This window comes from Chlorocebus sabaeus, chromosome 20, assembly GCF_047675955.1.
Source record: "Chlorocebus sabaeus isolate Y175 chromosome 20, mChlSab1.0.hap1, whole genome shotgun sequence".
Taxonomy (NCBI): Eukaryota; Metazoa; Chordata; class Mammalia; order Primates; family Cercopithecidae; genus Chlorocebus; species Chlorocebus sabaeus.
In genome coordinates this window covers 22,189,015-22,207,395 of record NC_132923.1, presented here as the reverse complement: position 1 = coordinate 22,207,395, position 18,381 = coordinate 22,189,015, and the positions used below count along the sequence as shown (strand labels likewise).

The 18,381-nt window shown below is 37.7% G+C and overlaps 1 protein-coding gene across 4 annotated transcripts in view; it reads right to left on the bottom strand.

The window, feature by feature from the left end:
• Positions 1 to 18,381, bottom strand: part of TRIM33 (tripartite motif containing 33) — a 120,883-nt gene that overhangs the window by 13,335 nt on the left and 89,167 nt on the right. For 2 of the 4 annotated variants that reach the window (XM_007977482.3, XM_007977483.3), the window contains exons 11-15: positions 15,858 to 16,058; positions 14,491 to 14,562; positions 4,067 to 4,199; positions 2,552 to 2,615; positions 793 to 952 (exon numbers count right to left, since the gene is read on the bottom strand). In XM_007977482.3, coding sequence (XP_007975673.1) covers positions 793 to 952; positions 2,552 to 2,615; positions 4,067 to 4,199; positions 14,491 to 14,562; positions 15,858 to 16,058 — 630 coding nt within the window. The remainder of the gene's footprint in view (positions 1 to 792; positions 953 to 2,551; positions 2,616 to 4,066; positions 4,200 to 14,490; positions 14,563 to 15,857; positions 16,059 to 18,381) is intronic. The other 2 variants (XM_007977485.3, XM_007977486.3) reach the window with 1 other exon arrangement.

The following is an 18,381-nucleotide window of genomic DNA, read 5'->3' as shown; positions in this document are numbered from 1 at the left end:
TATTGTAGGAAGGTTGCAACAACTTAAAGAAATCGTTCACCACCCTTGGCACCCATTTTTTTAATGGGGGTACTTTCTAAACCAAGTTCTGGATGAAGAGGTAACAGTACTCCAAACCCAAGGCTGAATCTCTTGCTCTCTGAATCTATATATACTGTGTTAAATATACTAATACCTTGAGATGAATTCCTACGTGCCAACCATATAAAAAAGGAAAAAGAAGCCCGGTCAGAAAGAGAAAACAAAAATCAAAATATTTAAACCAAGAGGGGCTTAGCCTTCCTTCATTCTATATTAGAAATTATATAAAATGTTCCACTCAAGGAACTCCAGAATGATTAGTAATACATAAGCCAAAAGACAATCTTCCTATCACAAAATTCTGATCAATAGATTTCTTTTGTGTCAGCAATCTTAATGCTGCGCTCACAGGTCCAGGAGAATGCCAAAGATCTTTTGTGGCATGAGATTCAACGTGACTACTGAAATAACAATTTCAGGACAAGATACAATCTGATTTAGCATCATGGCAAGAATACTGACTAAATACAAATTCAAAGATAATTTCAAATGAGTACTTAGTACAATTATTAAGTCTTTTCTGATAATTACAGCTGACTCTCATACAAAAAAGTTGAGTTAGAAAAAGATGTATCTGGTTTGTGCCAGGCATGAAATTTCAAAAATAAATAAATGTTCCTAGAACCACTACTTAGTCTTAATATACTCAGAGCTGAAAGAATCAATGAAGTGATGTCCTTAAGTCCCTGTCAGACCCCAGTGGGAGCTTACCATGCAAGCACTCCTCCTGCCATCCTCTGTTTTTTCTTGTTTTACACCTCCTGAAAAGCTACATATTTCATCTTCAGTCCCAGGTTCTTGCTTGACCTTCACCTGATCAGATTTGAAACTAAGACTTGTCTTCTCAGCAGTTCTTCCTGATGAGCCACAGCTAATAAGAAACAACAAATAAAGATCAGATACGTTTGACATATGGTATAAATAAAAACAATTATATGAAAAGTAATGTTTACTAAAGTGAAGACAACAGACAATTAACTTTGTAGAAGATAAGGATACCTCATAATGTGGTTAAGAGGAATGTGGTATAAAGCCTAGCTTCAAACTCTTTAAAATTATGCAGCAACTTTCAGAAGACCCTGAAAACACATGTTATGGTTTGAAGCACTTCTATCTTCACACATACACATACACACGCGCGCACACACACACACACACACTCCTATTTCTTAGCTCTGTCCACTGAAAAGGCCTAAGAAACAATGAGCAATTCAGTAGCAATGAGTGCTATTAGCACTAGAATATTATCCTCAAACACTATTTTCCTGCTTTCCTGCTAACATTACCAGAACTTCCTGGGAAAGTAGCTGATTCCAGGTCTGAAGCAAGAAATGTACAAAATGAACCTGAAACACTGTTTCACAGGAAACACTGAAGTTTAAAAAAGACTGCTATGATTATAGCAAAAGGACTGAGGAGCAAGCCTGAGAAAGCTCTGAAGGCCAAAGATGGAATAATGTTAAGTGTTCAATACCTATATACATACATACATACATACGTAGATACATAACATATATAATGGATTAAAATATATAAAGTATGTTTAAATATCTCAGTCCATAAAGGTAATAACAATAAAACTGTCACTGTTGGAGGGGGTTAGAAATGAATTCGTTACCATGAAAGCAGGCAAATAGAATTTATCCTATCTTTCCTATAACCCAATAGTTGATGACGAAAGTTTCTCTTTACAGAAATATTCTAAATAAATAATGATACAATAATTAAAGTATCATATTTCAACCAGCAGAAAAATAATAGAGCTAAACAATGATTATTAACAGTTGTTATCACAAAAACCCCAACCAGGCATAATTCGCCCCTGCTCGAAGTATATACTACCACTACACTACCAAGTCTTCTTGCCCTCCCTTCCCCCAAATCAAACCTAAATCTGATCAACCCTCTTGACCTAAATACCAACATAGACAAAAAACAGCAGGCAGTGTGTACTTAAATGACAAGATGGAGAAATTGGGAAAACATTATAGGAGAAACTACATTTTTACAACAAATAAATTGATAGTGACATAAACAAACTGATGGAAATGTATAGAGCTTATTTGCATCTGATTCAAAGAAATCATCTGGTTCTTTTTAAAAGGCATTTGTTGCAAAAATTGGGAACACTAAACATTAATGGATCTCTACTGATATTAAAGAATGAGTTGTTAAATTTTTTTAGGTGTGATAATGGTTCTGTGGTTATAAATTTTTAAAGTTATTTTCATTAAGTGATATATACTGAAACAGTCACAAGTGAAATGACTGAGATTTGTTTCAAAATAATTCAGACCAGAAAGGAATTGGTACAAGTATAGAAGAAATAAGATTGGCCATTATTTGATCACTATTAAAGCTGGGTGTTAAGTATACAGGGGTTCATTGTAATATTCTACTTTTATTATATATATTTGCTGTTTTTCTTAACAAAAAGGAAAAAAATAATTATTAATAACATAATACTCACCTGCCTCGACTGCCAGTACTAGAAGTACTTGGGGGTCTCACAGGTGTGTGAGAATTGGATAAACCTAAAAAGTAGTAAGTCAAAATGAGTATCAATGCATATAAGAATATTTGGAATTCTACCTACTGGTCACAGAACTCGATTATTATAACCCAGCTAAAAAATTCTTGGAAATCAGATCTAGTCACAAAGTCGGGAATACATGTGTAACCATTAGCAGACATCAACCAGTTTCTCTCAGCTGTGTCCAGACATCACCTCAGAATCCTCCTCAGGGCACCACTATCCAGTCAATAAAACAGACCAAGAAAACGTTATCTGCCATCCCTCAACAAGTTATTTGATAAAATATTCTACTTAGGTTCCCATTATTATTTTCAGAAGTCCTGAAATAATTCTTATTAAACCTTAAAAATTATGTGATTTTAAAAATATGTTAATGTTGTATCTCATGGAAAATCCATATTCACAAGTGAACTGTTCTTCCTCTAGAAAGAAGTAGGTGGTCTGTTTCAGTAAGAAAGAAATAACATTTAATTTACATCAGAAAAATACATTCAATAACACTTCTAGAATGTTAACCTGTTTGGAGTTGCTTCAATCACGTATTCAAGAGTCCCAACTGAATCACTGAGTAATGGGGTTAATAAAACCACTGAGATTTTGGAAGAGAGCTACATATCATGGCTATTTTAATAGTTCTCAGAAAATTTTTTATTTTAAAATTACAGTTTGAAAATTAACCTGCCCTTCTTCAGCTCTTATTTTTTAAATAATTTTTCAATGTTTCGTTATTTTACAAAGTGTTTTAAAGTTGACTTGGAACTAAAGAACTCTTCAACTGACCCTCTGTATTGTAAAATATAAGATTAAACCCATAAAAGACTGTGAATATACTAAGGGCTGAGTAATCTGGAGTTCCAAACAGTGTCGACTACAGATATATATTAATATGATTTCAGTTAGTGAAAAGAGTACCAATAGTATTTGAACAAAAATAATTACAAAGAACAATCAAGAAAAAAATATCTGTTATTGTGTCAACTTGGCTAGGATATGACACCCAGCAGTATGGTCAAACATCAGTATAGATGGTACTGTGAAGGCATTTTTAGATGGGATTAATTAACATTTAAATAAGTGGACTTTGAGAAAAGTAGATTATTTTCCATAATGCAAGTGGGTCTCATAAAATCAGGTAAAGCCCTTTTAAGAGAGAAGAGAAGACGGAGCCCTGTTCTCTCCCCTACCTCCTCATGCCCCAAAGAAGATATTTTGTCTCAATACTGTAACAATATACTCTTACCTGGGTCTCCAGCCTGCCTGACCTGCCCTGCCAACACCCACAATCACATGAGCCAATTCCTCAAAATAAATCTCTCTCAATCTCCCTTTCTCTCTTCAAGTAGACCTCCTACTTATTCTGTTTTTCTGGAGAATTCTGACTAAGACAGATAGTGAGACTGGTTTTTTTTAGGTGTTAAAAAAGTAAGGTAATATCCCTGTTTGCTTTACCTGATGATCCCGGAGAAAGGGCAGAGGGTCCTGGGGAGGGATTCATGGTGCTTGTAGGCTGTGGGGGTAGGTGACTGCCTGAGATGTATCTACTTAGTAGATTATCTAAACTACTTGAGCCAGCATCTTCCAACTGAAGAGAAAGAAGATAAAGACAAATTTGCTTTGATTAAAGCAGAGAAGTTATTAATTTTATGTCACTGCTTATACTCAGTTTATTTATAAACTAACAGATTATCCAATATCAAGTTGAGCCTTATTATTGCTTCCTTAGGGTCCCCTGAGGGCCCACACAGTATAACGTTTATGTGGATAAAACTGTATTATTCAACAAACAACTACGTGCTCAGAGCAAAACAAATCCTGTATGTTCTATTATGAAAATAGCTGACATGCTCTGACACTTCTGCCATTTCTCAAAATTGCTGCAGGACCTATTTATCAGTATTCTTGTCCCCAGTATCCCTCCATTTCAATGTCCATAATCATTCACTTAAATAGAAATGTAATTATGTTAGTACCCAGCTCTAAAGCTCTAGAAAATTCTTATAGCCCACAGAAAGCCCTTAGCTTGACACATAAGGCCCCTTACTACATAAAAAAGGGCACAGTCAACAGTACATATGAGCCCTTCCCTTACTTAGAGGCAGTAGGATAAAGCCAGAAGACCCATAACTATGATTCTGGGCTGGTTCTCAACCTGAACGTCAGTTTCCTGTCTTTAAAACATGCCACCTATATTGCAGAACTCTGATTAAATGAGAAAATGTGTAAGAGTAAAAAAAATTATTCAAGTATGAATATTACCTTAAATCTTACCCTATTTCATAAAAGAAATGGTCATAGTGTTCTTTTACTTATTTTTGAGACAGGGTCTGGCTCTGCTGTCCAGGCTGAAGAGCAGTGGTGTCATCTCGACTCACTGCAACCTCCACCTACCAGGCTCAAGCCATGCCCTCCATTTCAGCCTCCTTGAATAGCTAGGACTACAGGCATGTGCCACCATGCCTGGCTAATTTCTGTGGTTTTTTTGTAGAGATGGGATTTTGTTACATTGCCCAGGTTGGTCTTCAACTCCTGAGCTCAAGCAATCGGCACACCTTAGCCTCCCAAAGTACTGGAATTACAAACAAAACCAAACCCATGCCAGAGATATGAAGGGCTGAAGGTGAGAGTAGGCAGTAGGTTAGATGGAGGAATAATCAAAGGACAATAGCAGTTGCGTTACCCTGTGGTCATAGCTGTTGGCCAAGGATGCACTTGTAAAGCTGTAACTACAGGTGAATCCCTAGCTGCAACTCAAGTCAACTGGAAGATTTTTTATGAGGGGGGAGTACCTAATATGGGCCAGAGATGAAAATGGGGCTGCATGCCACCTAAAAACAAAGAAGGGGGAAGATGATTCAAAACAGACACGAAAATCCCGTTACCTATTTCCACTCCTTTTTATACTCCTCACCTGCAATTTATATTTCTTGCTAGAAAGATAACTCTAAGGGTAGAGGATGGACAGGTCAGGAAGAGGCAAACAGGAAGTACATTAAAGGGCATCCCTGATGTCATTATAACCTCCAACAGGTAGCTACTAACTGAAACATTCACCTGTGGGTTTCACTAGACATAGATAGTCACCATAAATAAAAACTGAAACATTCACCTGTGGGTTTCACTAGACATGGATAGTCACCATCAATAAAGTTAAAAGTCTAATGGAAAGACATTAATTCATTTATTCATTAAAGCAATGTTTTTTGAGCATCCCTGAATAAGTACATGGAAATATAAGTATTATATAATTTCCATGACTTAAAAGTAAAAACACAGTCCAACAGGAAAATGAGCAAAGACATTTCACAAAAGACAATTTACAGAAGAAATAATCAATGAACATAAGAAAACCAATTTCACCAAAGAAATGAAAATAAAATTAACAATAATGTCATTTTAATCCATCACTGGAAAAGACGGAAGAATGATTTGGGAAGACAGTGTAAACATGGGCATTTTCAAATATATAAGCTGGCACAATATTTTTTGTAGAGCAATTTGTCAATATCTATGTGAAGTTTAAATGTGTAATTACTTTTGGCCCAGTAACTACACTTCTACCAACTTAGCTTACAGAAATATGTGTTTAAAACTATACACTCATTGTGCCTCAATGCAGCTTTTTACAAATGACATTAAGGTATAAATAACGTACAATAAACTAAATATATTCAAAGTGTAGGATCTGATGTATTTTCACATAGTATACAACTGGGAAACCAAAAATCAAGCATAGTGAACAGATCTTATCTATTACCCCCAAGATTCCTCATGCCCCATGGTACTCAATCTCTCTCTCAAACAACTTGTCCTCAACCAACCACTCATCTGCTTTCTTTGGCTTTAGTTTTTTTTTTTTTCTAGAGTTTTATATAATTTGAATTATATACTGTATGCTTTTTTCATCTATTTTTTTCACTCAGTATAACTGAGATTTATCCTTGCTGTTGGATCAAGGTCATTCCTTTTCACTGTTGGTTAATATTCTATTACATGAACACATAATTTGTTTATCCATTTATCTGCAGGTGGACATTTGGGTTGTTTCCAGTTTTTGTCTTATTACAAATAAAGCTGCTATAAACATGTGAGTACAAATCTCTGTAGAGCTATATTTCCTGTTTTCTTCTGGCAAATAAAAGCAGAAGGGCTGAATCATTATGACAGATACATGTTTAACTTTTAAAGAAATTGAACTTTTTTCAAAGTGATTGTACCATTTTACAATCCCAACAGTGTTTGAAGGTTCTAGTTCCTCCACATTCTCACCAATACTTGCTATGGTTAATGTTAAGTCTATTTAATTTTAGCCATCCTAATAAGCGTGTCATGGTACATCTCACCATGATTTTAACTTGCATTTTCCTAATGACTAATGACGTTAACATCTTTTCACAAATGCAGCTTTGTTTTTAATAGTAACATATGAGAGATAAACCAAAAGTTCACCAAGAGAGGGCTAAACAAACATCCAATGAAATGGAATACTATATGGATTAAAACACAAGAAAGCTCTAAGAACTGACGTGAAACAGTCCAAAAGCAGCTGGGCACGGTGGCTCACACCTGTAATCCCAGCACTTTAGGAGGCCGAGGTGAGCGGATCACCTGAGGTTGGGAGTTTGAGACCAGCCTGACCAACATGAAGAAACCCCGTCTCTACTAAAAATACAAAATTAGCTGTGCATGGTGGTGCGCACCTGTAATCCCAGCTACTCAGGAGGCTGAGGTAGGAGAATCATTTGAACCTAGGAGGCAAGAGGTTGAGGTGAACCGAGATTGTGCCATTGCACATCAGCCTGGGTAATAAGAGTGAAACTCCATCTCAAAAACAAAAGAAAAGAAAAGAAAAAGTCCAAAAGCAAAAATAAAAACAAATGTAAAACTTGCAACACAGTATTTATAGCACTAGGTGTGTACATGTGGTGTAATCGCATTTTCTGTTACTTAAAAAAAATTACACGATGGGCCTGTTGGCTCATATCTGTAATCACAACACTTTGGGATGCCAAGGTAAGAGGATCACTTGAGACTAGGAGTTCAAAACCAGCCCAGTCAACTATTAGTAGCAAGACCCCATCTCTACAAAAGAAAAATTTAAAAATTAGCCAGGCATGGTAGTGTGTGCCCGTAGTCCCAGTTACTGGGGAGACTGAGACAGAAGGATCCCTTGAGCACCACTGCACTCCAGCCTCAGCAAAAGAGTGAGACCCTGTCTCAAAACAAAACAAAATAAACCAAAATATATTAAAACACACACACACACGTGTTTTAAAATTCATGTTTGTATATTCCTAGGGAAAAATCTGAAAGGATGTACACCAATTGGCTATAGTGCTGGGATTTAGTCAGATGAAAGAACGGGATAGACAGCTATTTTTCTTTTTTTCCTTTTTCTTTTTTAAAAGCTACAGTGGTTTTACATGGCTCATGAAGGCCTTTAAAAAGTAGGCAAATCTGATAGGTCATGTACACTACTCCTACCCCACCAAAACCCTTCAAAAATGGTTTCTTATTGAGTTTAGGATAAAATCCAAAATCTTTCATGCAGTTTAACAAAGGCCCCACCTGATCTAGTTTCCATTTTCCTCTATAGAACTAGGCCCTTCTCTCTTTCCTGTTCTTCACTGGACTTTTTTCTATTCTTCAAAAGTGCCCAGTTCCTTCAGACCTTGTGGGATTTGAAATTCTGCTCTTTTTCCTAATAAAATTTACTGCTGACATCTCCCTACTAACTCTTACCCAGCTTCCAGGTTTCAAAGAGGCTTTAACAACTCTCTAGGTTTTCTTGGGTTCTCCTGGTATATACTCACCTTAGGTTGATGCCTTATAATTTCCCCTTTGAGTAATGCTATACAATTTATTATAGGTAGGGTTTTAAAAAATCTGTAAATGTCTGCATTCTCCTGGCCTGTAAACTCTATGACAGCAGGTCCCTCTCATCCCCACTGTTCCTCAAGACAAATACAAAGTACTCAACACACTTGGATGAATGGTTATAATTTTCCTATTAAGCATAATACAAAAGCATAATAGGGGTCCTTCCTCCCAAAGCTTACTTTTTAATAATGAGGGTTGGTGAAAAAGAAAAGGAAGAGAAACATAATCGTAACAACTAACATTTATTGAATACTTACACGTCAGGCACCAAACTTAATCTTACCAACATATCCATGAGGTAGAGTCTATTTTTTTTTTTTTTTTTTTTTTTTTTTTGAGACAGGGTCTCACTCTGTTGCCCAGGCTGGAGTGCAGTGGCACGATCACACCTCACTGCAACCTTGAACCCCTGGGCTAAAGGGATCCTCCTGTCTCAGCTTCCCAAGCAGCTAGGACTACAGGTCCATGCCAAGATGCCCGGCTCATTTTTAATTTTTTTTGTAGAAACTGGGTCTTGCTATGTTGCCCAGGCTAGTCTCGAACTCCTGGCCTTAAGTGCTCTTCCTGTCTTGGCCTCCTCAAAGTGCTGGGACTACAGTCAGAGCCACTGCACCCAGGTTTAAGACAGCTTAAAATAAAACAGTTACAAAGTCAGCATAAAAAAGAAAAATCACAAAATCTGACCTCAGACTTGAAATTATCATCTACAGTATACCTAACTGCTTTGAATCTCACACTCCTTTCATGCCCTTTGTTGCTTCAGCATACATAATTCTTATCTGGAATATCTGCCTTCTAACTAACCTTGACTAGCTAACACTTGCCTACTTATCTTTCAAGTCCAAATTTAAGATGATCTCATATAAAGTCGATTCTGACTTCCACAGGCAGATGTAGAATCTTCTGCCTCTACTCTTTCACTGTCATCTATACACATCCATTTGTACCAATAAGCTCACTGTTTTGACCCTGTTTAGAAAACTGTCACCTGGTCAGGTGCAGCAGTTCAGGCCTGTAATCCCAGCACTTTGGGAGGCCAAGGTGGGCGGGTCACCTGTGGTCAGGAGTTCGAGACCGGCCTGAAAAACATGGTGAAACCCCTTCTCTACTAAAAATCCAAAAAACTAGCCGGGCGGGGTAGTGCACACCCGTAGTCCCAGCTACTCGGAAGGCTGAGGCAGAAGAATTGCTTGAGCCCAGGAGGTGGAGGTTGCAATGAGCCAAGACTGCGCTACTGCACTCCAGCCTGAGCAACAGAGAAAGACTCCAACCAAAAAAAAAACAACAACAATAAAAAAGAACAAAAGAAAACTATCTCCCTATTATATAAGAAACTCCTTGAGGTCAAGGACCATTTCCATTTGATCCTTATATAATCAGTACCTAGGGTCTAATACATGGTAAGTTCTCAGATATTTGTTAAAGAAAATATACAAGTACATTAATAGTGACCTATGTTTCCAGAAATGCTCTAGTGTTATGCTGTATTGAAGACTTGGCCTTGAACCTAATAAAAGGATTCCATATTTAGTTGCTATTCTACTGATCATCACAAAAATACTACATTTTACCAACAAACAGAAAAGTTCTAAACCTGATTAATGAAATACATGTACTGTACCATAAGTGAAACACTAAAAATACTACAAAACATTCCCTGTTTTCCATTTACTATCTCCTATTACCTTCTTGCATACACAAAATGTAAAGCTAAAATTCTTCATTTTAATATATTTCTTCTAGTTACCTAACTATATCACCATTAATACATCTGACTTAGTATATATCAATAGCTATACAAATAATTCCTCATCTATTCTATTTTGTGTAACAACTCACTTCTATCTTATTACTCCCAGTTGTGCCTTTTCACTCCCTCAAACCATTGCATATACCATTTCCCAAGTCTAAAACAACATCTCTATCTTGACCAACAAACCATATCTCGTATCTACACACTAAAGTGCAATTCAGTCCTTGAGGAAGTTTTTCTTATCAGCCAAAAAAAAACTGAGACTTCACCTCTACATTTGAATCTTAAACTTAGCTATCTTGGCTATTTCAGCAGCTTAAACTAATGCTAATGCTAGGTTTTGTCCATGTGAATTCTTAATCTAGCCAAATTAAGTAGAAGAAGAGTTAAAAATAATCCATAAATGGGCTTAAATATGCTTCCTGTAAAACCTGCAGAACAGTTACACAATTAAACCTCTTTTCTTTATAACCAGCAATGCAACAACAGCTTAGTACACTACGTTCATACTTGTATGAACCTGTACATGAAAGCTCACAGCAGCATTACTCCTGCCAGAGAAGAAGAGCAAATGTTCACTGATGATGAACAAATGATATATGTATACAATGAAATATTATTCAGCCATAAAAAAAATGAAATCCTAACACATGCTAAAACATGGACAGACCTGGAAAACATCATGCTAAGTAAAAGAAGCCAGACATCAAAGGCCAAATATAATTCCATTTATACTGTGCAACGTCCATAGAGACAAAGTAGATTAGTGGTTTCCAGGGGCTGGAAGAGAAGGATATGAGTGACTGCTAATGAGTACCATTTCTTTTGAGGTGATGAAAACATTCTTGAATTAGTGGTAATGGTCGTACAATCTTGTGAATGTACTAAAAACCACTGAACTGTACATTTTTAGAGTGGATCTCATGGTATATGAATTATATTTTAATAAAAAAGATGATACTTGCCTCTCCCTTTGTAAGGTTCTTAAGAACTAGAACCAAGTCTTGTTATCTTCTTATCCTCAATGCTTGAGAACTTTAGCATAAGGTAAGTGCTTAGTAAAAACTGAATGACATTGTTAAACTGTGCATACCTCTGGGTGCCCAAAGCTCTCGATACCATGTCTTTCCAGGCCTACAATCCCAAACTACCTCCCTGGTATTGTTACAGGGAGTGCAGAGAAAGAACTGGACTTATAATTAGTAGTCTGGACTTAAAACTCCAACTTTTCTTATTATTTATTTTCTTGAGATAGAGGTTCACTCTTGTTACCCAGTTGGAGTGCAATGGCGTGATCTCAGCTCACTGCAACTTCCATCTCCCAGGTTCAAGCAACTCTCCTGCCTCAGCCTCCCAAATAGCTGGGATTGCAGGCATGCACCACCACGCGTGGCTAATTTTATATCTTTAGTAGAGACAGGGTTTCTCCATGTTGGTCAGGCTGGTCTCGAACTCCTGACCTCAGGTGATCTGCCCGCCTCAGCCTCCCAAAGCGCTGGGATTACAGGTGTGAGAGCCACTGCACCCAGCCTAAAATTCCAACTTTTCTATCTATCGTGTGACTCTAGGAAAGTCACTAATGAAACTGCCTGCATTAATTTCACATGGCTATAGAGATACTACCTGAGACTGGGTAATTTATAAACAAAAGAGGTTTAATTGACTCACAGTTTTGCATGGCTGGGGAGGCCCCAGGAAACCTACAATCATGGCAGAAGGCAAAGGGGAAGCAGGCACCTTCACAAGGCAGTAGGAGAGAGAGTCAGTGCAGAGGAAACTGCCACTTTAAAAACCATCAGATCTTGTAAGAACAGCATGAGGGAAACCACCCCCATGATCCAATCACTTCCTAACAGGTCCTTCCTTTGACAAGTGGGGATTACAATTCGAGGTGAGATTTGGGTGAGGACACAGAGCCAAACAGTATTACTGCCTTTGCAAAAATTCTATCAGTGAAAGAGTCAGGGAGGATCTAATCTAGTCAACCTCCCTCTTCTTTGCCTTTAGCCTTCATGCTGACATTAATTATTCCTGGGCTTGAGACAAGCTGACTTTGGGAGACATTTAGTTTATAGTTCACATAACAGCCCTTCCCCAAAACTCAACTGCCTTTGTAAAGTTAAAAAGAGACCACCAGGCTAGCAGGAGGAAAGGAGCCTGAATTCTGCTAAGGTGTTGACATAAAGGACTGCCAGCCATTACTCTGGAGGTCATAAGATAGATAACTTCCTTAATTACTCCTGCAGATAACATCACTATTGCTGAACCTAAGACTGGCCTTTTTAGATACTTTTTGAGGTTTCTTGCATATCTGACACAGACAATGGCTCCACCCGGACCCAACAAGCCCTCCAACAAGCCCTCCTGTGGCCCCACCCAGAAGCGATTCAGCAAGTAAGAGGGATTTTCCCACACCCCTATGACTGCATCACCCAACCAATCAGCAGCAAGCACCCATTGCCTTACTGCCCCTACCCCTTCCTCCAAACTACCTTTGAAAAACCCCTAAACTGCCAGGCACAGTGGCTCACGCCTGTAATCCCAATACCTTGGGAGGCCGAGGCGGGTGGATCACTTGAGTTCAGGAGTTCAAGACCAGCCTGGTCAACATGATGAAACTCTGTCTCTACGAAAATACAAAAATTAGCTGGGCCTGGTGGTGTGTGCTTTCAGCTACTCAGGAGGCTGAGGCAGGAGAATAGCTTGAGCCTCAGAGGTGGAGGTTGCAGTGAGTCAAGATTGCACCACTGCACTCCAGCCTGGGCAACAGAGCTAGACTCCATCTCAAAAAAAAAAGAAAAGAAAAGACCCCTAAACTACAAGCCTTCAAAGAGAGCGATTTGAGTAATAACTCCGTCTCTTGCGTTGCGTGGGTGGCCTCATGTCAATTAAATTCTTTTTTTACTGCAATGCCATGGTCTCCATGATTGATTTTGTTTGTGTGGTGGACAGAATTAACCCATCAGGCGGTTATATGAACCTCTCTTACTCTTATCCATAAAACAGGGATATTACATATCAGGTGATTTTAAGCATTAAACTTACATATTGCCTGTGAAAGCTCTTCGCAAACTATAAGCTGTTATCTTAGAAATGTTACTTTTTAATTTATATTTAAAAAGTTTGCCGGGCGCGGTGGCTCAAGCCTGTAAGCCCAGCACTTTGGGAGGCCGAGACGGGCGGATCACGAGGTCAGGAGATCGAGACCATCCTGGCTAACACGGTGAAACCCCGTCTCTACTAAAAATACAAAAAAATAAGCCGGGCGAGGTGGCGGGCGCCTGTAGTCCCAGCTGCTCGGGAGGCTGAGGCAGGAGAATTGCGCGAACCCGGGAGGCGGAGCTTGCAGTGAGCAGAGAGCGGGCCACTGCACTCCAGCCTGGGTGACAGAGCAAGACTCCGTCTCAAAAAAAAAAAAAAAAAGTTTCCATTCTGTATGGTCCAGTCCTCTCATCACCAATAAAACTACCAATCCCTCAGCCAAAAAAGACTTCTCCTAATATTAGGGAAGCAATCAGATTGAGAGAATTCACAATATGTTAGTGATTTCTGAAAAATTTTGTTAATAGTGCATTGTATTCAAAATTTTCGCTAAATGAATAAATTATAGCTGCTCTTACAGGAGCAGGGGGATGGGTAATTACGTGAGATGATGGATATGTTAATTTGTTTCACCATAGTAACCAGTTTACTACGTATATGTTTAACATCATGTTGTTACCTTAAATATACACACTTACTTTAAATAAAATATTTTTTTAAATGTTTGAAGCTTTAGAAATATCTTTTAAAACTCTTATATAAGCCCATTAAAACCCACTAAAACAAAACACTAAACTGTAGCCACAGAAAGAATCAAGGGTACTACTGTCACAACAGTTTCATTGCTCCTTGTTCCTATGGTGATCCTGGACTCCAAGATATGAAAGTAACTCATACATTGCATAAAATAAAATTCAGTATAATGCTGGCAGATTATATTTACATTTTAAAAGAAAATGCTTTTAACTGAAACAAATTGGTGAAATTTCAGAAGGATCCAAAGGATACTTTTCTTCAGTTGAAAGGGGCAAAAGCCCTCACTCAAAGGTCCTTCACATTCCATCTATTCCTCTTCTCCATCATTTCCCCCTCTCGGTATAAGCCTCAAAGTGTCTACCATCTTGGCCTTCCAACCCCATCCTTTTCTTAGCCCAACTGACTACCCCTTTTGGATTTAACAGAAGAACAACAAAGATCTAACCACATTTTGGTCCTGGGTCTTCTCTCTGGCTCCAAACTCACACCAGGAGTGCATCATCTGAACAACGTTTGCCTGTGGCAGGTGTAGAAAGGGAGTAACTAGCCTTTTAGCAAAGGTGATATTAATCTTATTGTACTTCCGTTTAGATAGTCCCATAGTTTGCTATTCATACGACATTCAATTCCCCAGAACTCTAAAATATTAAGGAAAGCTAGTTTTAGCTAAATAACTTTTCAAGACTCAAATATTTATACTTAACTCTTTTTTGTTTAACTGGCAAATAACAATGTGTCTAGTTATGGTGTACAATGTAATGTTCTGATCTATGTTATAGAAAGATTGAATCAAGCTAATGAACATATCTAACCCCACTAACCCATCATTTTTTTGTGGTGAGAACATTAAAAATCCATTTTTGGAATTTTTAAATATATAATACACTAACAATAAACTGTGGTCACCATGCAATGCAAGAGATCACTGAAATTTATATCCAAAAGAACTGAAATTGTTCTATCAGAGAAATTATCTGCCCTCCCATGCTCACTTCAGCATTATTCACAATAGCCAAGATATGTAAGCAATCTAAGTGTCCATCAACGGATGAATGGATTTTTTAAAATATGGTATACATGGCTGGGTGCAGTGGCTCACGCCTGTAATTCCAGCACTCTGGGAGGCTGAGGTGGGCAAATCACGAGGTCAGGAGATGGAGACCATCCTAGCTAACATGGTGAAACCCATCTCTACTAAAAATACAAAAAATTAGCCAGGCGTGGTGGTGGGTGCCTGTAGTCCCAGCTGCTCCGGAGGCTGAGGCAGGAGAACGGCGTGAACCTGGGAGGCGGAGCTTGCAGTGAGCCGAGATCGCGCCACTGCACTCCAGCCTGGGCGACACAGCAAGACTCCATCTCAAAAATAAATAAATAAATAAAAAGTGGTATACATATACAATGGAATATACTATACGGCCTCTAAAAAAGAAGGAAATTCTGTCATCTTGCAACATGAATGGAACCATTCATTATACATACATTATGCTATGTATAATAAGCTAGGCACCGAAAGACAAATACTAATCTCACATGTGAAATCTAAAAATGTCCATCTCATAGAAACAGAGAACAGAAAGGTGGTTAACTGTAGGCTAGGGGAGAGGGTGGGCGCGGAACAGGGAAAGCGAGGATGTTGACAAAAGTTTTGCTTAGACTGGATGAGACTTTTAGTGATTTAGACTTTACTCTTTAGAAATTTCAAGGAAATGTTGATCTTGAATTTAAAAAAAAAAAAAACAACTCTGAAATAAATACTCTAACTCTGTAATTAACATTAAGTTTAATGAAGCCTCATTCAACTTAAATACAAACCTGTATGGGTGGAATATCTGGCAGCGATGGAAGGTTTTCTGGATTGGTAACTGAGGGGATTAGCTCTATTGCTGTAACAGATGGGCTGGTGGGACCTCGGTTTGCATTTGCCATAGTTGCTGTAGTAGGGCTCGTTGGGTTGATTGTGGTGTTGTGTACCGATACTACGGGAAAGGGTCCAGCATGCCCTGGGTTTGAGTGCTAATAAGAAAGAAGACATTATCATTACTTGATCTGCCAGAATCGCTGAATATAAACTATACCTTTATAATTTTTAGTTTAGGAAGGAAACAAGAAACAAAGAAGTGGGCCCTTTCAAACTTATTCAGGAGAAGAACAGTTCAAACTTAGCCTTTTCATTTTTCCATTCATTTTTGTGTAGTATCTAGGGAAAGGCAGATTTGCCAATAATTTCCCAACACGTCAGCCTGGTGATATGATCTTATTTCAGAACAAGGAAGTATGTAATAGAGGATCTGTAAGCCTCCAAATTTTCAAACACCAGGGTAAGAGAACTACCTTTCGGTCATTATTCCTCTTCAACCCTTAGTCATTTTCTAATAAAAACAATTACATAATGCAGCTTGATACCGTAGAAAGGAAAAATGGCATCAAGTCCTGACTCTAATACTGTGTGACCTTAGACAAATCACATAATCTCAGTCATTTAGAAATGTGGATAACAGTATCTCACTTGTTTCATTGTGAGGGTTGTTATGAGCATCATTTAAGACAACATAGAAGAACATCTTAAGAAAACGAATTATACACATATAAATCATTTGAAATATCTAAAAACTAAAAATGCTTAATAACATCCAGTGATTTCTGTAGAGGTATACCCAAAGTCTAAGAAAAATGTTCTGAGATGATTCATTGTCTGATTGTTTAGCTTCTGTGCTCTGACAAGGTGTACTTGGCCCCTAGAAATACTTGAAGGCTTTCCATGAACTAAGGGGTATATGATTATGTGAAAAGTCTGAAGGAAATAAATGTTCAGATCCTCAACCTTTTGTATGTGCTCTTTAAAAAGAAAAAAAAAAATCTGATATGCCTGAGAATGTGCCATGCTCTGCTGGATCTCCTTTTCCACCACTTTTGCAAGTGCCCTTCCCCCACCCTTGACAGAAGAACACCACACCTTTGACCATTCCTAAATCTTACTCTAGGCACACTGCACCAAGAAGAAAAAAAAAAAAAACCTGTAGAAATAATCAAAGGTACAATTGGAAATAATGATGTTGGGTGTCTGACGCCAAAACCTGGGTAACAAACCTTCAAATGGGTTTGAATATTTGATGATTAACAAAAAGGAAGTTGTCACTGACAAAAAGTTTTTAAATAGTTTTGATAGATCGTTTTCTTAGCTTATAATCTAGAAAAAATTCAAAGAATTGAGGGATATTACAATAAAATTATTTTAATTCCCAAATACATAATTTTGTAAACAAGTTTCCTGAGCATTACATAAAAACAAATCCCCAAAAACTAGTAATAAAAACCTGTGTTGAATTCTGACTTATTTTAAAAATAAGTAACAGCATACAAACATACATAACCAAAAGCAGGAGGCAAAAAGTCTCCATCTAGCTCAAAGAAATGCATATCCAAAAGAGTTTTGTATCTTCTAATATTCTTAAACCATGTAAATACACCCATTTTGTTTCCACAATTGTGAAGGTATAATATAATGATAATTCAGTCCACAGAAAAAGTTTTAAAGCTTAATAATAACCCTATTGTCACTGGAAATTTAACAATTTATTACAATAAACATTTTCTCCTGCAGACAATTACAATAGGCTAATCTATATCTATCAAACAAAACTATATTACAGTAAGATAAAACTCTGTTGAAGTAGAAGTGAAATTCAAGTCCAAGGAGAGCTTGCTAGGGTATTTAGAATTCCGGTGGATTCATTTAAAATAATGTAAAGGTTTTCAACTTTATAGCATCAATTTTTACAACATGCTATAAAGTATAGCTTTTGAAACTATTTAAACCTAAACCTACAATGGAAATTTTAAATGAAAGCCTTCAAATGTGAGCGAGTATATATTTTTTTCCTTTTTTTTTTTTAAACTAGAAATGGGGTCTTGCTATGTTGCCCACGCTGGTCACAAACTCCTGGGCTCAAGCAATCCTCCTGCCTCGGCCTCCCAAAATGCTGGGACTACAGGCGTGAGCCACCAGTCCCAGCCAAGAAGCGCGTTATTTTAAGGAGCTCTTTCTGGATGTACATGGACCAAAAAGTTGAAGGACCACTGTTCTAGGACAGTGTTTCTCCAACTTTAGTATGCAGACTGACCTGAGAGACTTAGTACAAACTTAAATATTACTGAGTACTCCCCACCTAGAAATTCTGATTCAGTGGTTATGGCTAGGAATCTATTCTGACAAGGTCGCCCACCCCACCCAGGCTGACTGGTGACTCTGATGGTCTTTAAAACATGTTTTGAGAAACATCATTCTAAGAGTTAAAAAATAAACTCTATTGTAACTAGAAATCCTATGAAAAAGTAG